The sequence below is a fragment of the Budorcas taxicolor genome, chromosome 1 (assembly GCF_023091745.1).
Source record: "Budorcas taxicolor isolate Tak-1 chromosome 1, Takin1.1, whole genome shotgun sequence".
NCBI classification, from domain to species: domain Eukaryota; kingdom Metazoa; phylum Chordata; class Mammalia; order Artiodactyla; family Bovidae; genus Budorcas; species Budorcas taxicolor.
In genome coordinates, this window is record NC_068910.1 from 12,251,339 (window position 1) to 12,267,108 (window position 15,770).

General features: G+C 39.7%; 1 protein-coding gene across 1 annotated transcript in view; it reads right to left on the minus strand.

Moving 5' to 3' along the window:
* PBRM1 (polybromo 1) overlaps positions 1-15,770 on the minus strand; it is a 94,316-nt gene that overhangs the window by 6,850 nt on the left and 71,696 nt on the right. The window contains exons 24-28 of the mRNA XM_052637117.1: positions 13,830-13,987; positions 7,600-7,783; positions 6,597-6,807; positions 5,768-5,969; positions 2,139-2,303 (exon numbers count right to left, since the gene is read on the minus strand). Of these exons, the coding sequence (XP_052493077.1) occupies positions 2,139-2,303; positions 5,768-5,969; positions 6,597-6,807; positions 7,600-7,783; positions 13,830-13,987 (920 nt within the window). The remainder of the gene's footprint in view (positions 1-2,138; positions 2,304-5,767; positions 5,970-6,596; positions 6,808-7,599; positions 7,784-13,829; positions 13,988-15,770) is intronic.

Here is a 15,770-nt window from a genome sequence, read left to right on the forward strand (position 1 = left end):
TGTATTATAGAGGGGGTTCTAGATATAGTGGAAAGCTGCAGATTCTAAGAATTTACTTTTTGACTTCCTCTGAAAAATTGTTTGAGAGGTATTTATTTTTAGTCCTTTGACGCTATAAAATTACTGAAAACTCTTGAGATTGATTCAGCTTGCCTCATTGGTCATATCTAAGCTAAGAAACCTACAATTACACAAATAATTAAATAAGTTTTAAATAACAATACCTCTGTACATAAACTAGGACTATGAATTTCAGAGTTCAGAGAGTGAAGAACAGACACCATAATCTTACTTATGAGGAGATGCAACGCTACCAAACTGTCTTTTAACCATTTCCACCAGATAGTTTTTAGGGATAAGTAGGTGGGAATGTAAGAATGTTAGGAGGCTTTGCTTTCAATTACAAAAGCCCATCTGAACGCAGCCTACATAGGCTGTGGTTGGAGAAATTATTAAGAACCGAAAGACATGACACTTGTCTTCATTAAACTGTACTTTGGCATTTATTATCCCAGTCACATGTGTTCAAATGAGCTTCAATGCTTGTAAGCAAAGCTGGTCTCAGACAGCAACAAGGCTAAGAATCAGGCACTATGCAACCTGTAAACCCATGAAAAAAATCACCCTCTTAGCGGCAAAATTCCTGCTGTGGACCAAAGACTGGTTCCCGTAGAGAATGCTTGCCCTGCACTCCCATGGTCCAGAGGCCTGGGCACCATATGCTTAATAATGGAGCAGAGGCTTTCTGGAAAGGGGGCCCGCCCTCCTCACCCATCAGAGTTCCATGAAGTCGTTCCCCAACAGGGAGCTAAAATGCTGCAGCTGCTGTTTTTTTTAATGTTTTTAGCTGTTTGAATTCATTTTGTTAATGTGTCCCTGGGCTTTTTAGTCAAGGGCACAGTGCTAGAATATCACACATCAAATAACAAAAGAGAATGTTAATGAGGGAATTCTAACTTTCAAAGTCCCCATGTTCAAGGTCTGATTTCTAAAAACCACTGGAACCCCATTAACCAAAATGGGCCATGGAATAGAGCAGGCGATTATGAGATTTGTTAGATCAACATCAGATACACCGAGAGTACTGAAAGCCATGATTCAGATGTGCTTTGGCGAGTGCAACTGCTGAGTGCAGCGATAGTGCATCTGAGAACTTGCCATCACAAAAGGTAGGAGCAACAATGGAAAAGTTATCCTATGCTACTCTGCCTTGAAAAGCAAAAAAAAAAAAAAAAGCGAAAACAAAAACAGCATCCCAATGAGCCTGTCTTGAACAACACTATCTTGGACTCCCTGCAAAGAGGTCAGACTGCTTGCTTAAGAAGAAACACAGCTTGGATGGACCTCACCAGGCTTAGAGAGATCACAAAAGAGGGACCTGAGAAGCGGTCTGCAGGCTTCTCATTGGAGACGTGTCAGACAAGAATATTCAACTCAAGAATGGCCAGTTTTGCCATGGCTACCAGAACCAGAGACAACACACACAAGCAAACCACATTCATCATTTTCTTTTCTTTTTGGAAAAATATGTGACTGGGATACTAACAGAAAATGCAGTTTAATGTAATTAAATAGAAAAGCATTACAGAGTGGGCACAATGAATTGAATAAAGACTTTGTATTCTACTTAGCAGTCATGCACATTGGTGACCAAGAAAGGATTTATAATTCATTGTCAAAAATCCTTTTAAATGGTCAGTCTTCTAAAGGATGGCTGCAGCAGAACAAGGCAAACTGAATACTGGGATGAGACGGGAAAATCATCATCTCCTAAAGACTAGTTTTGTGTTTCCTCTTGGGAGTCCCTCCAGAACAGAATCCAGGGTCTGTTTATATTTTCTGCTGTAGAACTCTATCCAGAGCAGTCTGGGGTGCGGAATATCGCCAGATCATGCCCACAGCCAGGGGAGAGCTGCTCTCTACCAATTCCCAGGGTTGGGCCCAGGGCCCATTTCTGGGGCAGAGGGGAGGCATTGCCCATAAGGGAAAGGCGATATAAGGACAACATGGATGATTCAAACTCTGAATCTGTCATGAGAAGAGCCTAGAGACTGTGGCCTACTCCTCGTTGGAGAAAAAAAAAAAATGAAGGAATTTCTTAAAGTGGAAAAAAAAATGGTCTTAGCTCCTGTTTTTACCTGCAACAGGTGTCAACTGCTGATTGAGCATCCCCATTGGTGTTGGTGGTGGCACCACCCCCATGAGAGCCCCCACAGGGGCGCCTGCTCGGGGAGAAGCACTCGGCTGCTGTTGCTGTGCTGCTCGCTCTCTCTCCTGCTGCTCAGCAACTTTAGCTGCCCGCTCTGTAAAGGCATTTCAGATTTTCAATTCTGTTTTTAACCCAGGAATTCAAAATACCATCCATTGCATTCAACAGGACTAGTTAAAAAAACAAAAAAAAACAAAAAAAAAACACAGGCAACAGTTCTGTCTCAATGGAAGGAACAGTAGATGACTAGTCTCAACACAGGAGGAGTCGGGCCGATTTCATTTGGTAACCTAGAGTCCAGCTTTCCTATCCCATCTTGAGAACTGGTCTGCAAAGATTTCAAGAATGTTAAGACTGCAACACACATTCAGAAAGCACAGATTTTATTTAAAAACGTCACCAGCATAACCAACGTGGTTAATCTCACAAGGCACCCTGAAGATGAGAAGCGCTACCATTATTCTAGTATTAATAGCATTACAAATTTTTTTAAAATTTTAACATGAAGCAATTCCATGGCCCATTATAATTTTTGGCACAATTGTTACTTACTATATTTTCCTGATATGTTGCACCCAATTTTACTAAGATTTGAGGACTCTTGTCATTAGTGTCATGGGGTTTAGCAGCTGAAGAAAATTAACTCTGTAAGGGAAAAGTAGCTTACTGCCTCCTCCACAAGGTTTTAGGAAAATAAACGCTAATTTGTACATTCTAATGAAGAGGTCATGTTTAATAAACCCCAAGGGGAAAAAAATGCATGATACTCTAGGCTACAGTCATCAGAAGCAGGAAACAATATGTATACACATATGAAGCAATGGACAATGTACGGACAGAACCAGGTTTCCTGAAGCTGAGTTCAATACTGACCATAAGTCATCCTAAATCAGCAAAAGTTTCAGAATTCATACTTATTTCATCCAAAACGCGAGAGGAGCATTAGCTTGTGTGCCAGTTCTGGGCTGTGGAACATCCTTGCTACACCCCTCACTCCTCGGAGTTACTCTTTCTGCATCTCCATGGCCAGCAGCCCCAACAATCACAATTCCCAGTCTTTTCGGGAGCTGGCAAGGCTGGACACTGACTAGCGAACTCTAGAAATGTGCATTACCAAAGCTCTCACAAAAAAGGAAATCCTTTCCACTCACATGGACAAATTGAGACTGGGAGACAGACAGTGACTTGTCCAAGAATACAGAGAGAACCAGCAGTAGCCCTGATTTCCTGGCATCAAACTCCAACTGCCACACGTTAACCCTCCAACATGGAATTCAAAAGGCTACCGCTGGCTGATATAAGGAGGGGGCAGACAGCTCACGGTCACATGGCTTTAAAGAGCATCGAGAAGCAACGGTTCCAGTCCTCCTTTGTGTAAGAATGTGAAAGTCAAGCAAGTCAAAGCTTCCTTGGCTGCAAGTTACCTGCAGAGACTCGTCATCACTCACTACACTGTCCCAGTGTACAGATCCTCTTTACAGTGAGTGTGAGGGACAAAGGCCATTTTAACAACCCATTTCCTTGAATTAGCATTTAAAAAACAAAACAAAACAAAAAAAGTGAGACACTGATGACCTAGACCCCCACATTAAGTTCTCATATTTTCATTACACAAATGAAACAGTAAAATGGGAGAGCAAAAAAATGAAGTTGAAAAAAGAAAAGTTCAAGCCCGGGGATGGAATATTGGACCTGCTGGTTCTTTCTGGGAGGAGCCCAGTTAGGCTGTCTTAGAAAAGAGATTCATTAAATGAAGTCAGCCAAACTCCAAACTTTGGGTTTTGAACTGAGTGGGTCAGAACACCACAAGCTCAGACTTGGTGTCTCAGGCAGACACTGGTGAGTCACATAACTCCTCTCACTGAGTTCTCACTGAATTTCAGACTCCCCTTAGAATCTGGGAGAATTTCCCAGAAGTCGTCACTCTTCCTTCTCTTCAGTTTGGCTCCAGCATTTTTACTTTTATGTTGTCTCCAGATGCATTTCTCGCTCTTGTTCACACTCTAAGTAACCAGCCATGCAGTACTGGCTTCATTTTGTCCTGGACCAGGCTTTATAGCCATGTGAGCTTCATTTGAAACACTCCTCCAACTGAGTGATATATCTGGGTCTTAACTTCCACTACGCTTAGAAATACCAATGCTCTCCAAGGTTGTAGGTTCTTATAGAACTGCCTATGATTTCTCAAAGAATGTTCCATGAAATACTGGTTCCTCAGGAATATTAGCAGATATTACATGAATACCTGATCAAGTTTCAGAAAATGCCAGGTGGAAAAAAAACAGGTTCTTAACTGCAGGTTTAAAGACTTTAATATGGCAATATGCACTGTGAGTTGCCAAGACAGAAAGTGTGTGGAGCGCTTCTCAAACTGCTTTTGCCACAAATTTTTTCTGGCTGAACATCTTGTAGGATTAGGGTTCTACAGAAGATCCTTGGGGAAGCCTGTCAGATAATTTTAAAAATCAACTATATAAAAAATGAAAGGAGTAAACTTTTTTTTTTTAAAAAGGAGTTTCTTTGGAAACTCCATAAAGTTTAATAAAGGAGGCAGCCTTGATAATTAATTTATTTATGCTCGTTGGAAAATAATGGGTTTGGACCCTGTCAAGAAGGGTAATGGTGATCACTGTGGTCATTTGAGAGAGGGCTTTAAACTGTCAACATGAAGCACTGTATACAATTCCAAATGAAAAAAATACAGCTCTGAGGGCAATCATCCTGCCTAACCTAATGTTTACTATTCATTTCCTTACTAAAGTCATGCCTAATATTAAAAAACAAAAAACCAAAAAATCTCCATCAAGTATCTGTCCCTAATGGCTATAAACCACCAAATCCTTGAATGATAGCTCACAGCCCCAAATAATTTAATTATAGAGTAAAAGGAAATGAAGGCAGTTGAGCTTTCTCAAAGAGAACCCAAGCACCTTAAAAGTAGCTATGAATGCAGCACAGGCCAGGAAAGGCGTAGAAAACCAGGCGCTTCAGCCAAGCCTCAGCCTGGAGTTTATACGGCTTGTCAAGAGCCATAATAGAAGATCACTGATTTTAAAAGCCCCGTTTCAGATGAAATTTTTTTTTATTTTTTTTTGACCCCATGGACTGCAGCCTACCAGGCTCCTCCATCCATGGGATTTCCCAGGCAAGAGTACTGGAGTGGGTTGCCAGTGCCTTCTCCACAGATGAAATTTTAACTAAAACTGTATCTGACATCCTTGTACCATCATTCCCCAGCTCAACACATGTGTGCTTACAGGACTTAATAAAAGAAAAAAAAAATCATGCAATTTTTTAAACAGCTAAATATTTGAGAAATTTTTGGGAAAAAAAAAAAAAAAACAACACACTAGGATCAGAGGCCAAATCAGAGGCAGCACTTGCTCAGCTGGGACAAGGCTGACACTTAACCTGCTGGATGGGAGCCACTGGAGACAGCCCCCAACACAAAGTTCATGTGCAAGTGGTAGCAACAAGAGAGTCAGCCTAAGCCCGAGCACTGCTGGAGACACCCCCTTGCTTACGGAGCTTAGACAGCTGTGCCTGTGCTCTATTTACCTTCATATTCCGCTTTCTTGGCTGTCTCAAGGTTTCTCCACTCCGTCCCCACCAGTCGGCTGAGCTCCCCAAAAGAATAGTCTGGGTGCTGGGCCTTAATCACAGCTCTCATCTCACTGCTGAACAGGATGTAGCCACTCATGTTGATCTTTCGCTTCGATCCTTCCTTCTTTGCACTGCCTTTGGCAGATTTGGGCGTAGACTGTAAGACAGAAGCTCTTATAATGCATCAGAACACTGCATCTCGTCAATTACTAAAGGTTTTTGTAAGCCAAAAATGTGCAATTCAATAGCTACTGTTCTACAGACATCTTCAGTTTATAGTTCATTTTCTTATTCAAACCACAGTTATTTCTGGCCTCTGATCATATAAGAAAAATGGAAGTTCCACTGAATTCCATGACTGCAATCTATAATGGTGACCTCATAATCAAGGCTTGAGAAAATTCTAAATAAGAAGAAAATACGTATAGGGATCACCTTAACCAAAAGATGGGGTCCTAAAGAAAGACACTTAAAAAGGTATGAGCAATAAAAGCTAGAATAAGAGAATGATGCAATTCCTCATTGTTTTGTTTTTTCAATGCACGATAAGGAGAGCTTTCTAACTAAACCTGCCACTAAAGCCAGCTATCTATGAAACTTTTTTATAAAGATACTACATTTTAAATTATTAGTGGCATCAAGAAAGGAAAAAATTAAAAAATCTGTTCCTTTTTGAAGAATTCTAGGTTGACGCTCCCATAACGGAGGGGCTGGATGTCTCCTTTCTTTTTACTGCAAACCAGAGCTAGGACTAAGACAAGTAACAGGAACCCGCCACCTTCACCTGTGGGGGTGTGTAGGGCATGAGATCCAGCTCACTGGCCAGGGGAGTCTGAAGTTGAGGTAGAGAAGGAGGCTCAATGACCTCACTATCCTCTTCTCCCATCTCTTCAATATCATCATCTCCACCTTCTAACTCAGCAAATTTAGCTTCTAGCAACTGGATCTTCTTTTCCAATAAAGGTGAGGGCTCCTTCTGAGGAACAATCGGTTTTCTAGAAGAAGGGACATAAAAATAAACAAATAAATAAATGAAATAAAATCACCTGACACTACTCCAGGATGGATTGGAAAGCAATGTTCTGCCTTAATACTCAGAACCAACTTTCTGTAATGTGCAACGTCCACTCTTTAAGTCCACAAGGGAAATAATGAAAACATATATTTATAAAGTCACATCTACTTACAGATGCTTTTTTTAAAAAATAATTATTTATTTATTTGGCTGCATCAGGTCTTAGTTGAGGCTTGCGGGATCTTTAGTGCGGTGTGCGAGCTTAGTCACCCTGCGGCGTGTGGGATCTTAGTTTCCTGACCAGGAATCGAACCTGCATCCCTTGCACTGAAAGGTGGATTCTTAAGCACTGGACCACCAGGGAAGTTCTCAGATGTGTGTTGTTAAGGGATTCTGCTGAATACCCAACAAAAGCACTGGATCGAAAGCTGAGATCTAGTTGCCTAGAAACACTGAGAAGAACTTCCGCAGTTTACAGAACTACACAGTCTCCTAATAGACAGATTATGTGTGCCAGAACCAGAGATTCCTGCCTCCACATTACAATGACTGAAGTCTACACAAAGAGGGCTGTCCGCAGTCACCACATCTCAGCAGATTATGAGGATTTTCCTTTAATATTTAATTAATATCTTCTGTTTGAAATGTCTATTCTCTAGTTTAAGACCTAATACAAAACAATAAAAACCCACCATGGACTATGCAATTTTGATATAAGTTTTACTGATATCAAAGGAACTGAAGTGCTCTTTCTTAGTTTTTTCAACTTTACCTGAAGTAGTAAATTTCATCATCTACCACTTTAGCAGAGAGTGAAAACCTCTTCAGTCCCTTAAATTTCTTCATCTGCTTGTCACTCTCGTTGTAGCGGCTCTCACAAAGCAGAATGTCATTTTCTGGAATTTCAGTTGGCCTGCAGGAGAGGAAGTCCTTGAATGACAACACAGCACATTTTCCTGAAAGAGAAAAATTTTGGAGAGAAATTAAAGGAGTTACTGTGGTCATCGATAACAATTATTTTAAACCTTTAAATTAATATATTCACATGATTAAAATCAGAAGATTTAAAGGGTATAAAGATGTAAGGATAGATATGCAGATCAATAGACTAGAATTAAAAGTCTAGAAATAAATCCATATAACTGAGTTTTTACAGGTAACTGATTTTTGACAAGGGTGTCAAGACAATTCAATTGGGGAAAGAATAGACTCTTTAACAGGCAGTGCTGGAACAACTGGATTACCACATGCAAATGAACGGAGCTAGAAGCCTACTATATGCCATATACACAAATTAATTCAAAATGTACCAGAGACCTTAATGTAAGAGACACAACTATAAAACTCTTACAGAAAAACATCGGTATAAACCTTTGTGACCCTCTATTAGGCAATGGTTTCATAAATGTGACATTAAAATCACAAGCAACTAAAGAAAATAAAGATAAATTAGACTTCATCAAAATGACAATCTTCTGTGCTTCAAAGGACACAAAGTGAAAAGACAGCACATAGAACAGTGGGAGATATTTGCAAATTATCTCTCTTGTGAGAGTCTAATATCCAGAATATACAAAGAACTCCAACAAATCAGCAATAACAAAATAAATAACTCAAAAAAACAGGTAAATGATCTGAATAGATATTTCTCCAAAGAAGATATATAAATATCCAATAAGCTCATGAAAAGATGCTCACATCATTAATCATTTGGAAAATACAAATAAAGATTGAAATACCACTTCACATTCATTACAATGGCTATTGTGAAGGGAAAAAAGCCAAATAAAACTTCCAGAAAATACCAAATGTTGGTAAGGATGTGGAGAAGCTTGAACCACTATATGTCACTGCTGCTAATGTGAAATGGTGCAGCTGGATGTGGGAGTTGGACTATAAGGAAAACTGAGTGCTGAAGAATTGATGCTTTTGAACTGTGGTGTTGGAGAAGACTCTTGAGAGTCCCCTGGACTGCAAGAAGATCCAACCAGTCCATCCTAAAGGAGATCAGTCCTGAGTATTCACTGGAAGGACTGATGTTGAAGCTGAAACTCCAGTGCTTTGGCCACCTGATGCGAAGAGTTGACTCATTTGAAAAGACCCTGATGCTGGAAAAGATTGAAGGTGGGAGGCGAAGGGGACAACAGAGGATGAGATGGTTGGATGGCATCACTGACTCAATGGACATGGGTTTGGGTGAACTCCGGGAGTTGGTGATGGACGGGGAGGCCTGGCATGCTGCGGTCCATGGGGTCACAAAGAGTCAGATACGACTCAGCAACTGAACTGAACTGAAAGTTGATCCAGAAATTCTACCTCTAGGTAAATATACAAAAGAACTGAAAGCAGGGACTCAGATACACATATACCAATGTTCACAAAAGCACTACTGACAACTGGCCAAAATATAGAAATTACCCAAATGTCCATCAACAGATGAATGAATAAACAAAATGTTACATATACCTAAAATAAAAAACTATTCAGCCTCAAAAAGGAGTAAAATTTGGATACATGCTACACCATGGATGAATTTTGAGGATTTTTTATTTAAGTGAAGTAAAATAAGTCTGACTCAGAAAGGAAAAATTCTGCATGATTCCACTTACATAAGGTACCCAGAATAGGCAAAATTCATAGAGACTGATAGTAAAATAGTGCTTATTAAGGGCTGGAAGAGATGGAAATGAGTAGTTATTGCTTAATGGGTAAAGAGTTTCTATTTGGGATGATGAAAAGTTCTAGAAATGGATAGTACTGATGGTTGTACAACACTGTCAGTGGGTGTGCTGCAGCCCACGGGGTCACAAAGAGTTGGATACAAAGGGTTCAGTTAGCCAACAGTGAACAACAACAATTTATTTGGCTGCATTGGGTCTTAGTTGTGGGACTTACAATGGTTAGCATATCACTCATATTGTTTTACACCTAAATTTTGGTGCAAAATAATATATTTTAAGGATCACTGCTGGTATTAATATATTTATTCAACTAGTTCCCTGTTGGTGGATGTTTAGTTTCTTTTCCAAATTTTTGCTCTCTCACTGAAGCAAGACTAAGTTGACATACTTTAAGACATACATGAATTTGCACATGAATGAGTACACCTGAGGAATAAACATCTAGAAGTACAAAAGCTGGGTCAAAGGGTACATATACTTTAATTTTTATAGGTATTATCAAATTTACCTTTCACAGAGGTGATGGTCATTCATAAACCCACCACAAAATGGGCAAATGCCACTTCCCTATATTCTTGTCAACTAGTAAACATATGAATCTTTGACAATTTGATAATTTTTTTAAGAAAGCAGCATCTGGGTAACTGTAACTTAACATTTCTCTACTGGCTTAGGTTGTGCATATTTTAAGAACCACTTGTCTCTGCTCTCTCTTAATTTTTGCCTGTTTTCCTATTGGATGGTGATCTTTTTTTCTAATTATTTAATAGTTCTTCATATATGAATGAAATTTGAACTTTTTCTGATATACACTGCAAGTATTTTCCCAAAGTTGTCACCTGTCTTTGCTTCTGCCAAACATTTTAAACTTTTATATAGCTGACTTTATCAATCTTTTTTATATGGTTTCTGGGTTTTATGTTAAGGATTATAAAAGTTTCTTCCCCATCACTTTCCTTTGGTACCTTTACTACTCCTATGTTCATTTAAGCCTATATTTAATCTGGGAATTTATTTTGAAGCTGATGTGAGAGATGGATACAATTTTACTTTTTCCAAACTGCTACCTAACTTCCAAATAGCAGGGAAGTAGCTATGGTACTTTTGTTGAAAACACAGCTGCCACCAGCTGGGGCTGGCAAAGGATATCAGTTGGGGCAAACAGTAGACATGCTGAAAAGCTTGGGAGAAAAAACTGGGAAGTGAGATGTTTTGAGGAATAAGAGTTTTGAGAAGCTTCCACACATTCCTGGAAATCTAGAAAGCCATGCACATGCTACGGGCAAGGTGCATGTTCAGCAAAGACCTGAGAAGGCCCTAGGCTCTCACCTTCGGCTGTCAAGGCCTGTGCAAGCAGGCAGTACACATAGGGGCAGAGTTGTGGACTTTTCGGGCTGAGTGCTGAATGTGTGCTCCAGCAAAGATGCACTATGCAGGTACAAAGGCTGGGAATCTGGGCTGGGTTTTTTATTTTTTGGATCCAAGCACTTAAGACATTCTCTGTTAAATCACTAGCTGACCACTAAGCGAGCAGAACAGAGACTTCAGTGACAACACACAACAAAGAATACAGTCTTTAAAGTAGCTTAGAAAAGTCACTAAACAAGCAGTAACAACTCATAATAAGCAGTGACAACAAAACTTAAGGAGGGGGGTAGAATCTGATTTCCAGAGTTATATTATTTGGTACTATTCAAAATATCCAGTTTTCAATAAAAAACTATGAGGCATGCATGAGACAAGTAAGTAGGGCCCAGTCACAGGATTAAAAAAATGAACAGAAACTGTCCCTGAGGAAGTTTAGACACTGAACTTACTACACAAAGAATTTAAATCAACTGTCCTAAATACACCGGAAGAGCTAAAGGAAATGAGGGACAAGGAACTAAAAGAAACCAGAATGATGTCTCACCAAACAGAGAATCAATAGAGACAGAAGTTGTAACCATGAAATAGAAACTCTGAAGCTGAAAAGTACAATAACTAAAATGAAAAATTTATTAGAAGGGCTCAACAAACACACAGAACAATCAATGACCTTGAAGACAGGAAAATTAAAATGAAAAGTCTGAGAAAGAAAGAAAAAGAGAATACAGAAACATGAAGAGCATCTCAGAGATCCAAGGCACACCGTTAAGCATGACCCACACAGGCATAATAGGAGTCCTGGATGGTGAAGAAAAAGAAAAGCACAAGAAGAAGTATCTGAAGACACAGTGGCCCCAAATTCCCCAAATGTGATCAAAGACATGAAAGAAAAAACTGCCAATGGAGAGTTCTCTATACATCAAAAATATCCTTCAAAAATGGAAAACTTAAGACATTTCCAGATAAACAAAAGGTGAGAAGAGATTCTTGTGAGCAGACCTGTCCTACAAGAAATGCTAAAGGGAGTCCTGTAGGCCGAAATGAAAAGGCATTAGATAATAACTTATAGCCACACAAAGAAATAAAAAACATTAGTAAAGGTAACTACATAGGTAAATATAAAAGGCAATATGCTTTTGCTTTGCAAATTCTCTGTTTTTCAACCTATATGATTTTAAAGACATAAAGCAATAATTATAAATCTATGATAACGGGGCTCATGCAGTATAAAGAGGTAATTTCTGACAATAACACAAAGGAGAGGGATGGAGCTATAGAAGAACAGAGTTTTTTGTATAGTGTATATGAAAATCAGATTTTCATAAGTTTAAGATGTAATCCCCAGGGTCATCACTAGGAAAATAACCAAAAAACAATCAATGATATAGTTGGCCTAACCAAAGATGACCTCAGTCTCCCCTTTAGGCTCCCTCTGTCTCCTCACTGGAAGTAAAGCTCCAGAGCACAAGTTAAAAGGAAGACCTCCTCTGCTGCAGAAACTCAAGAAGGATTTAATAACTTCACTAGCCTTTGTTGTCTCTCCCTAGAGTGGAAGAGAAAATGTACTGACTTATTGGCCATTCAGACATGATTACCATATTCAATTCTGAAAAAAATTCAAAGCACCAAAGAACAATATAGATAAACATTAAAGCAGCCAGACAAAGTCTAAGTGTAAAATACTTTTTAGGGAGTTCCCTGGTGGTCCAGTGGTTAGGACTCTGTGCTTCCACTGCAGGGGACCCAGATTCAATCCTTGGTCAGTGAACACATGCTGCAACTAAATATCCTGTATGCCGCAACAAAGATAGCAGATCCTGCACACCAAAACTAAGACCCAGGGCAGCCAAATATATAAATAAAATGTTTTTTAATTTGCAAATTTCCTTTTGATCATAAGCATGATAGCTTCTTCAACATTACAACCATAGGTAATCAATATAAAGTTGTAACTAGTAACCTTTTGGAAAACCACTCAAAAAGATGTAGGTAGCAGCTAGTATAAAAAGTTATCGAGTTAATTTGGGGCCAGAAGAAACCCAAGAGCTGAAAATGGTGACAGTATATGAATCATGTAACTATATCTCAGAAGCAGAATGGCACTTTGCACACTCAGGAGGATGGCTCAACAGAAGCCAAAGCAAGAGACCTTGTTTCTGGAATTGGAACAGTAACATTACTAGGGTTAATCCAACAGAGACAGTATGTCTTTTAATTGCTCTCCTTGCTTCCTACCTTATTCTTACAATTCCCCATACCACAGTCACAGAGATTCCTCTAATACACATTGGCTCACATGCCTCTTTGTTCAGACTCCTCATAAGACCTCTTATCTGTTAAAGCTCAATCCCTGCACATGACCTACCATGACTGAGAGCCCAGTCACCTGAGAGGGCTCATTCCCTACTAGACCCCCCGCACAGCTGCAGTCACTCTAACCAAAGAAGACTTCAGTCTCCCCTTTAGGCTCCCTTTGTCTCCTTACTAGAAGTAAGGAGCTTTCTTACTGTGACTCAAACACACCCACATACCCTGCCTCAAGGTCTTTGCAGCTGATGTCTGCAGTGCCTAAAAGGAGTAAACTCTCAGCCGCTATTTGAATGGTTTTCTTCCTCACCTCCTTCAGGGCTCGGCTCTCCTGTCACCTACCAGAGAGGCTTTTGCTGATGATATGACCTAAACCAGAACCTCCCTGCAACATTACTCTCTATCCTCGTGCTCTGCTTTATTCTCATTCATTGCCCTAATTACTACCTGATCTTCTATATATTTAATTTTAATTTACTAACTGACTCCCCAGCCTCTGCTCCACAGTTAGGTCTCTGAGAAGGCTGAGATTTTGATTTTTTTATTGCTATATACCTAGCACCTGGAACAGTGCCCAGGACAGAAAAAGTGTGGAATGACTCAACTATGGAATGAGTGTGATTAAATGAAAAGTATGAATACATACCTAGAATACATGTCATGGGGCAGGTTTCTTCCAGATTACTCAAAAACACTTCTTTCTTGTAGAACATTTTTGTTGGCTCATGTTCTGTCTCTTCTGGGTGAATGAAGATGGGGCCGTAAAAATATGCAGCTCCATCTCGGACCCATACCTTTTCAATTCTTGGGAGAAAACATGGAGAAATTCCATTAAATTAGAATTCTGATGGATTTCATTCCTGAAGGCTTAATCTAACAAACATTCTGCTAACCAAAAACTTAATGGTATGCTATATTTAGAGGAGTTTCACTGACTATTTTGATAGTAAGACAATTTTCTTGATTCTTTTTTTCCCCCTTTAAACATATGAAAAAATATTTGGGGAAAAAAAGAAGTGAACATTTTTTTAAACATAATACCAAGGAATACAACTTAATAGTTTAAGCTGACTTCCAAGTTTTCTTCCTGAGATACAAAGCATCTATCAATTGGACTTATGAGCTGAATAAACACACAGATCATCAATATTTGGGGTCAGATCACATCAGTGGCAGACATTCCTTTAAGGCCATGGTTCATGACCTTCTTGTAGGTCAAGATCTAATACCCCTTTATCTCATGAGAATCTAATGAAAGCCACTGACCATCTCCCTAGAAAAAAATAAAAACATCTGACTGCTCTATGCAGGATACTGTTCTATTTCTCCGAACCACACCATAAGGTTGATATTATTACTGTTCCCAAAGTCTCAAGGTTCCAGACATGAAGCAGCATCCTCATCTGTTAATACACACTTTCAGTTCTTCAGATCAAAATGCAGGAGTTACCTTGACTCCTCTCTCTCTCCTGGACACTTTGCTGCTATTGTTGCTGTTTAGGTGCTCAGTCGTGTCCAACTCTTTGCCACGTTATGGACTGTAGCCCACCAGGCTCCTCTGTCCATGGGATTTCCCAGGCAGGAATACTGGAGTGGGTTGCCATTTCCTTCTCCAGAGGATATCCCAACCCAGCAATCAAACCCACGTCTCCTGCATTGGCATGCAGATTCTTTACCACTGAGCCACCAGGGACTACATTCTCTTAACTCAACCTTTCAAAACTGGATCTGATTTGTAGAACTGGATCTGACTACTGGCCTAAGACACCATCATTCTTGCCTGGATTATTGCAAGATTTTGCCTTTCTACCTTTGACTCTTTACTGTCTATTCTTAATAATCAGTAGACAGAGCCTTTCTGCTAAGACCTAAGTCAGATGTCACTTCTGGGGACTTCCCTCGTGGGAAGTACTTAAAATGCTGCACTTCCACTGCAGTGGACACAGGTCTGACCTCGGCTCAGGGAACTAGTATCATACATGCCATGGAGTGCGGAGGGGAAAAAAAATGCCATTTTTGCACTTAAAATAATCCATGGTATTTCATTTAATTCAGTAAAGGTCCAAGTCCCTTCAGTAGTTTCTGAGCCTCACACAATTTGCACTGTATCCCCTGGCTCATGTACTTCCTACCTACCTCAAGTATTGCCCAATCCCTTTGTCACAAGCTCTCATCTGAACAGCCCAGGCATGCCTTCTCTCTCCAGTCTTTGCTCTGGCTGTTCTCTGTCACTGGAAAGCTTTCTCCCTGGATATTCACATTACTCACTTCCTTGGTTCCTTCAAGTGTTGGCTCAACTGTGAACTCTTAGTGAGGCTTTACACATCAGCCTATGTAAAGTTTTGAACACCCTACTTTGACCATGGCACTCCCGATTTCCCATATCCAGCTCTATTTCTTTCCATAGCATACATCATAATTTAACGTACCATACACTTTACTCACGTTAATAGTTTGTCTTCCTACTAGAAAAAAGATCCAGGAGACTAAGGATAGTTGTCTCTTTTATTCACTAACGTATCTATAGAACCTAGCAAATAGTACATATATAGTAAACAATTACTAAATGATGAACAAATACAATGAG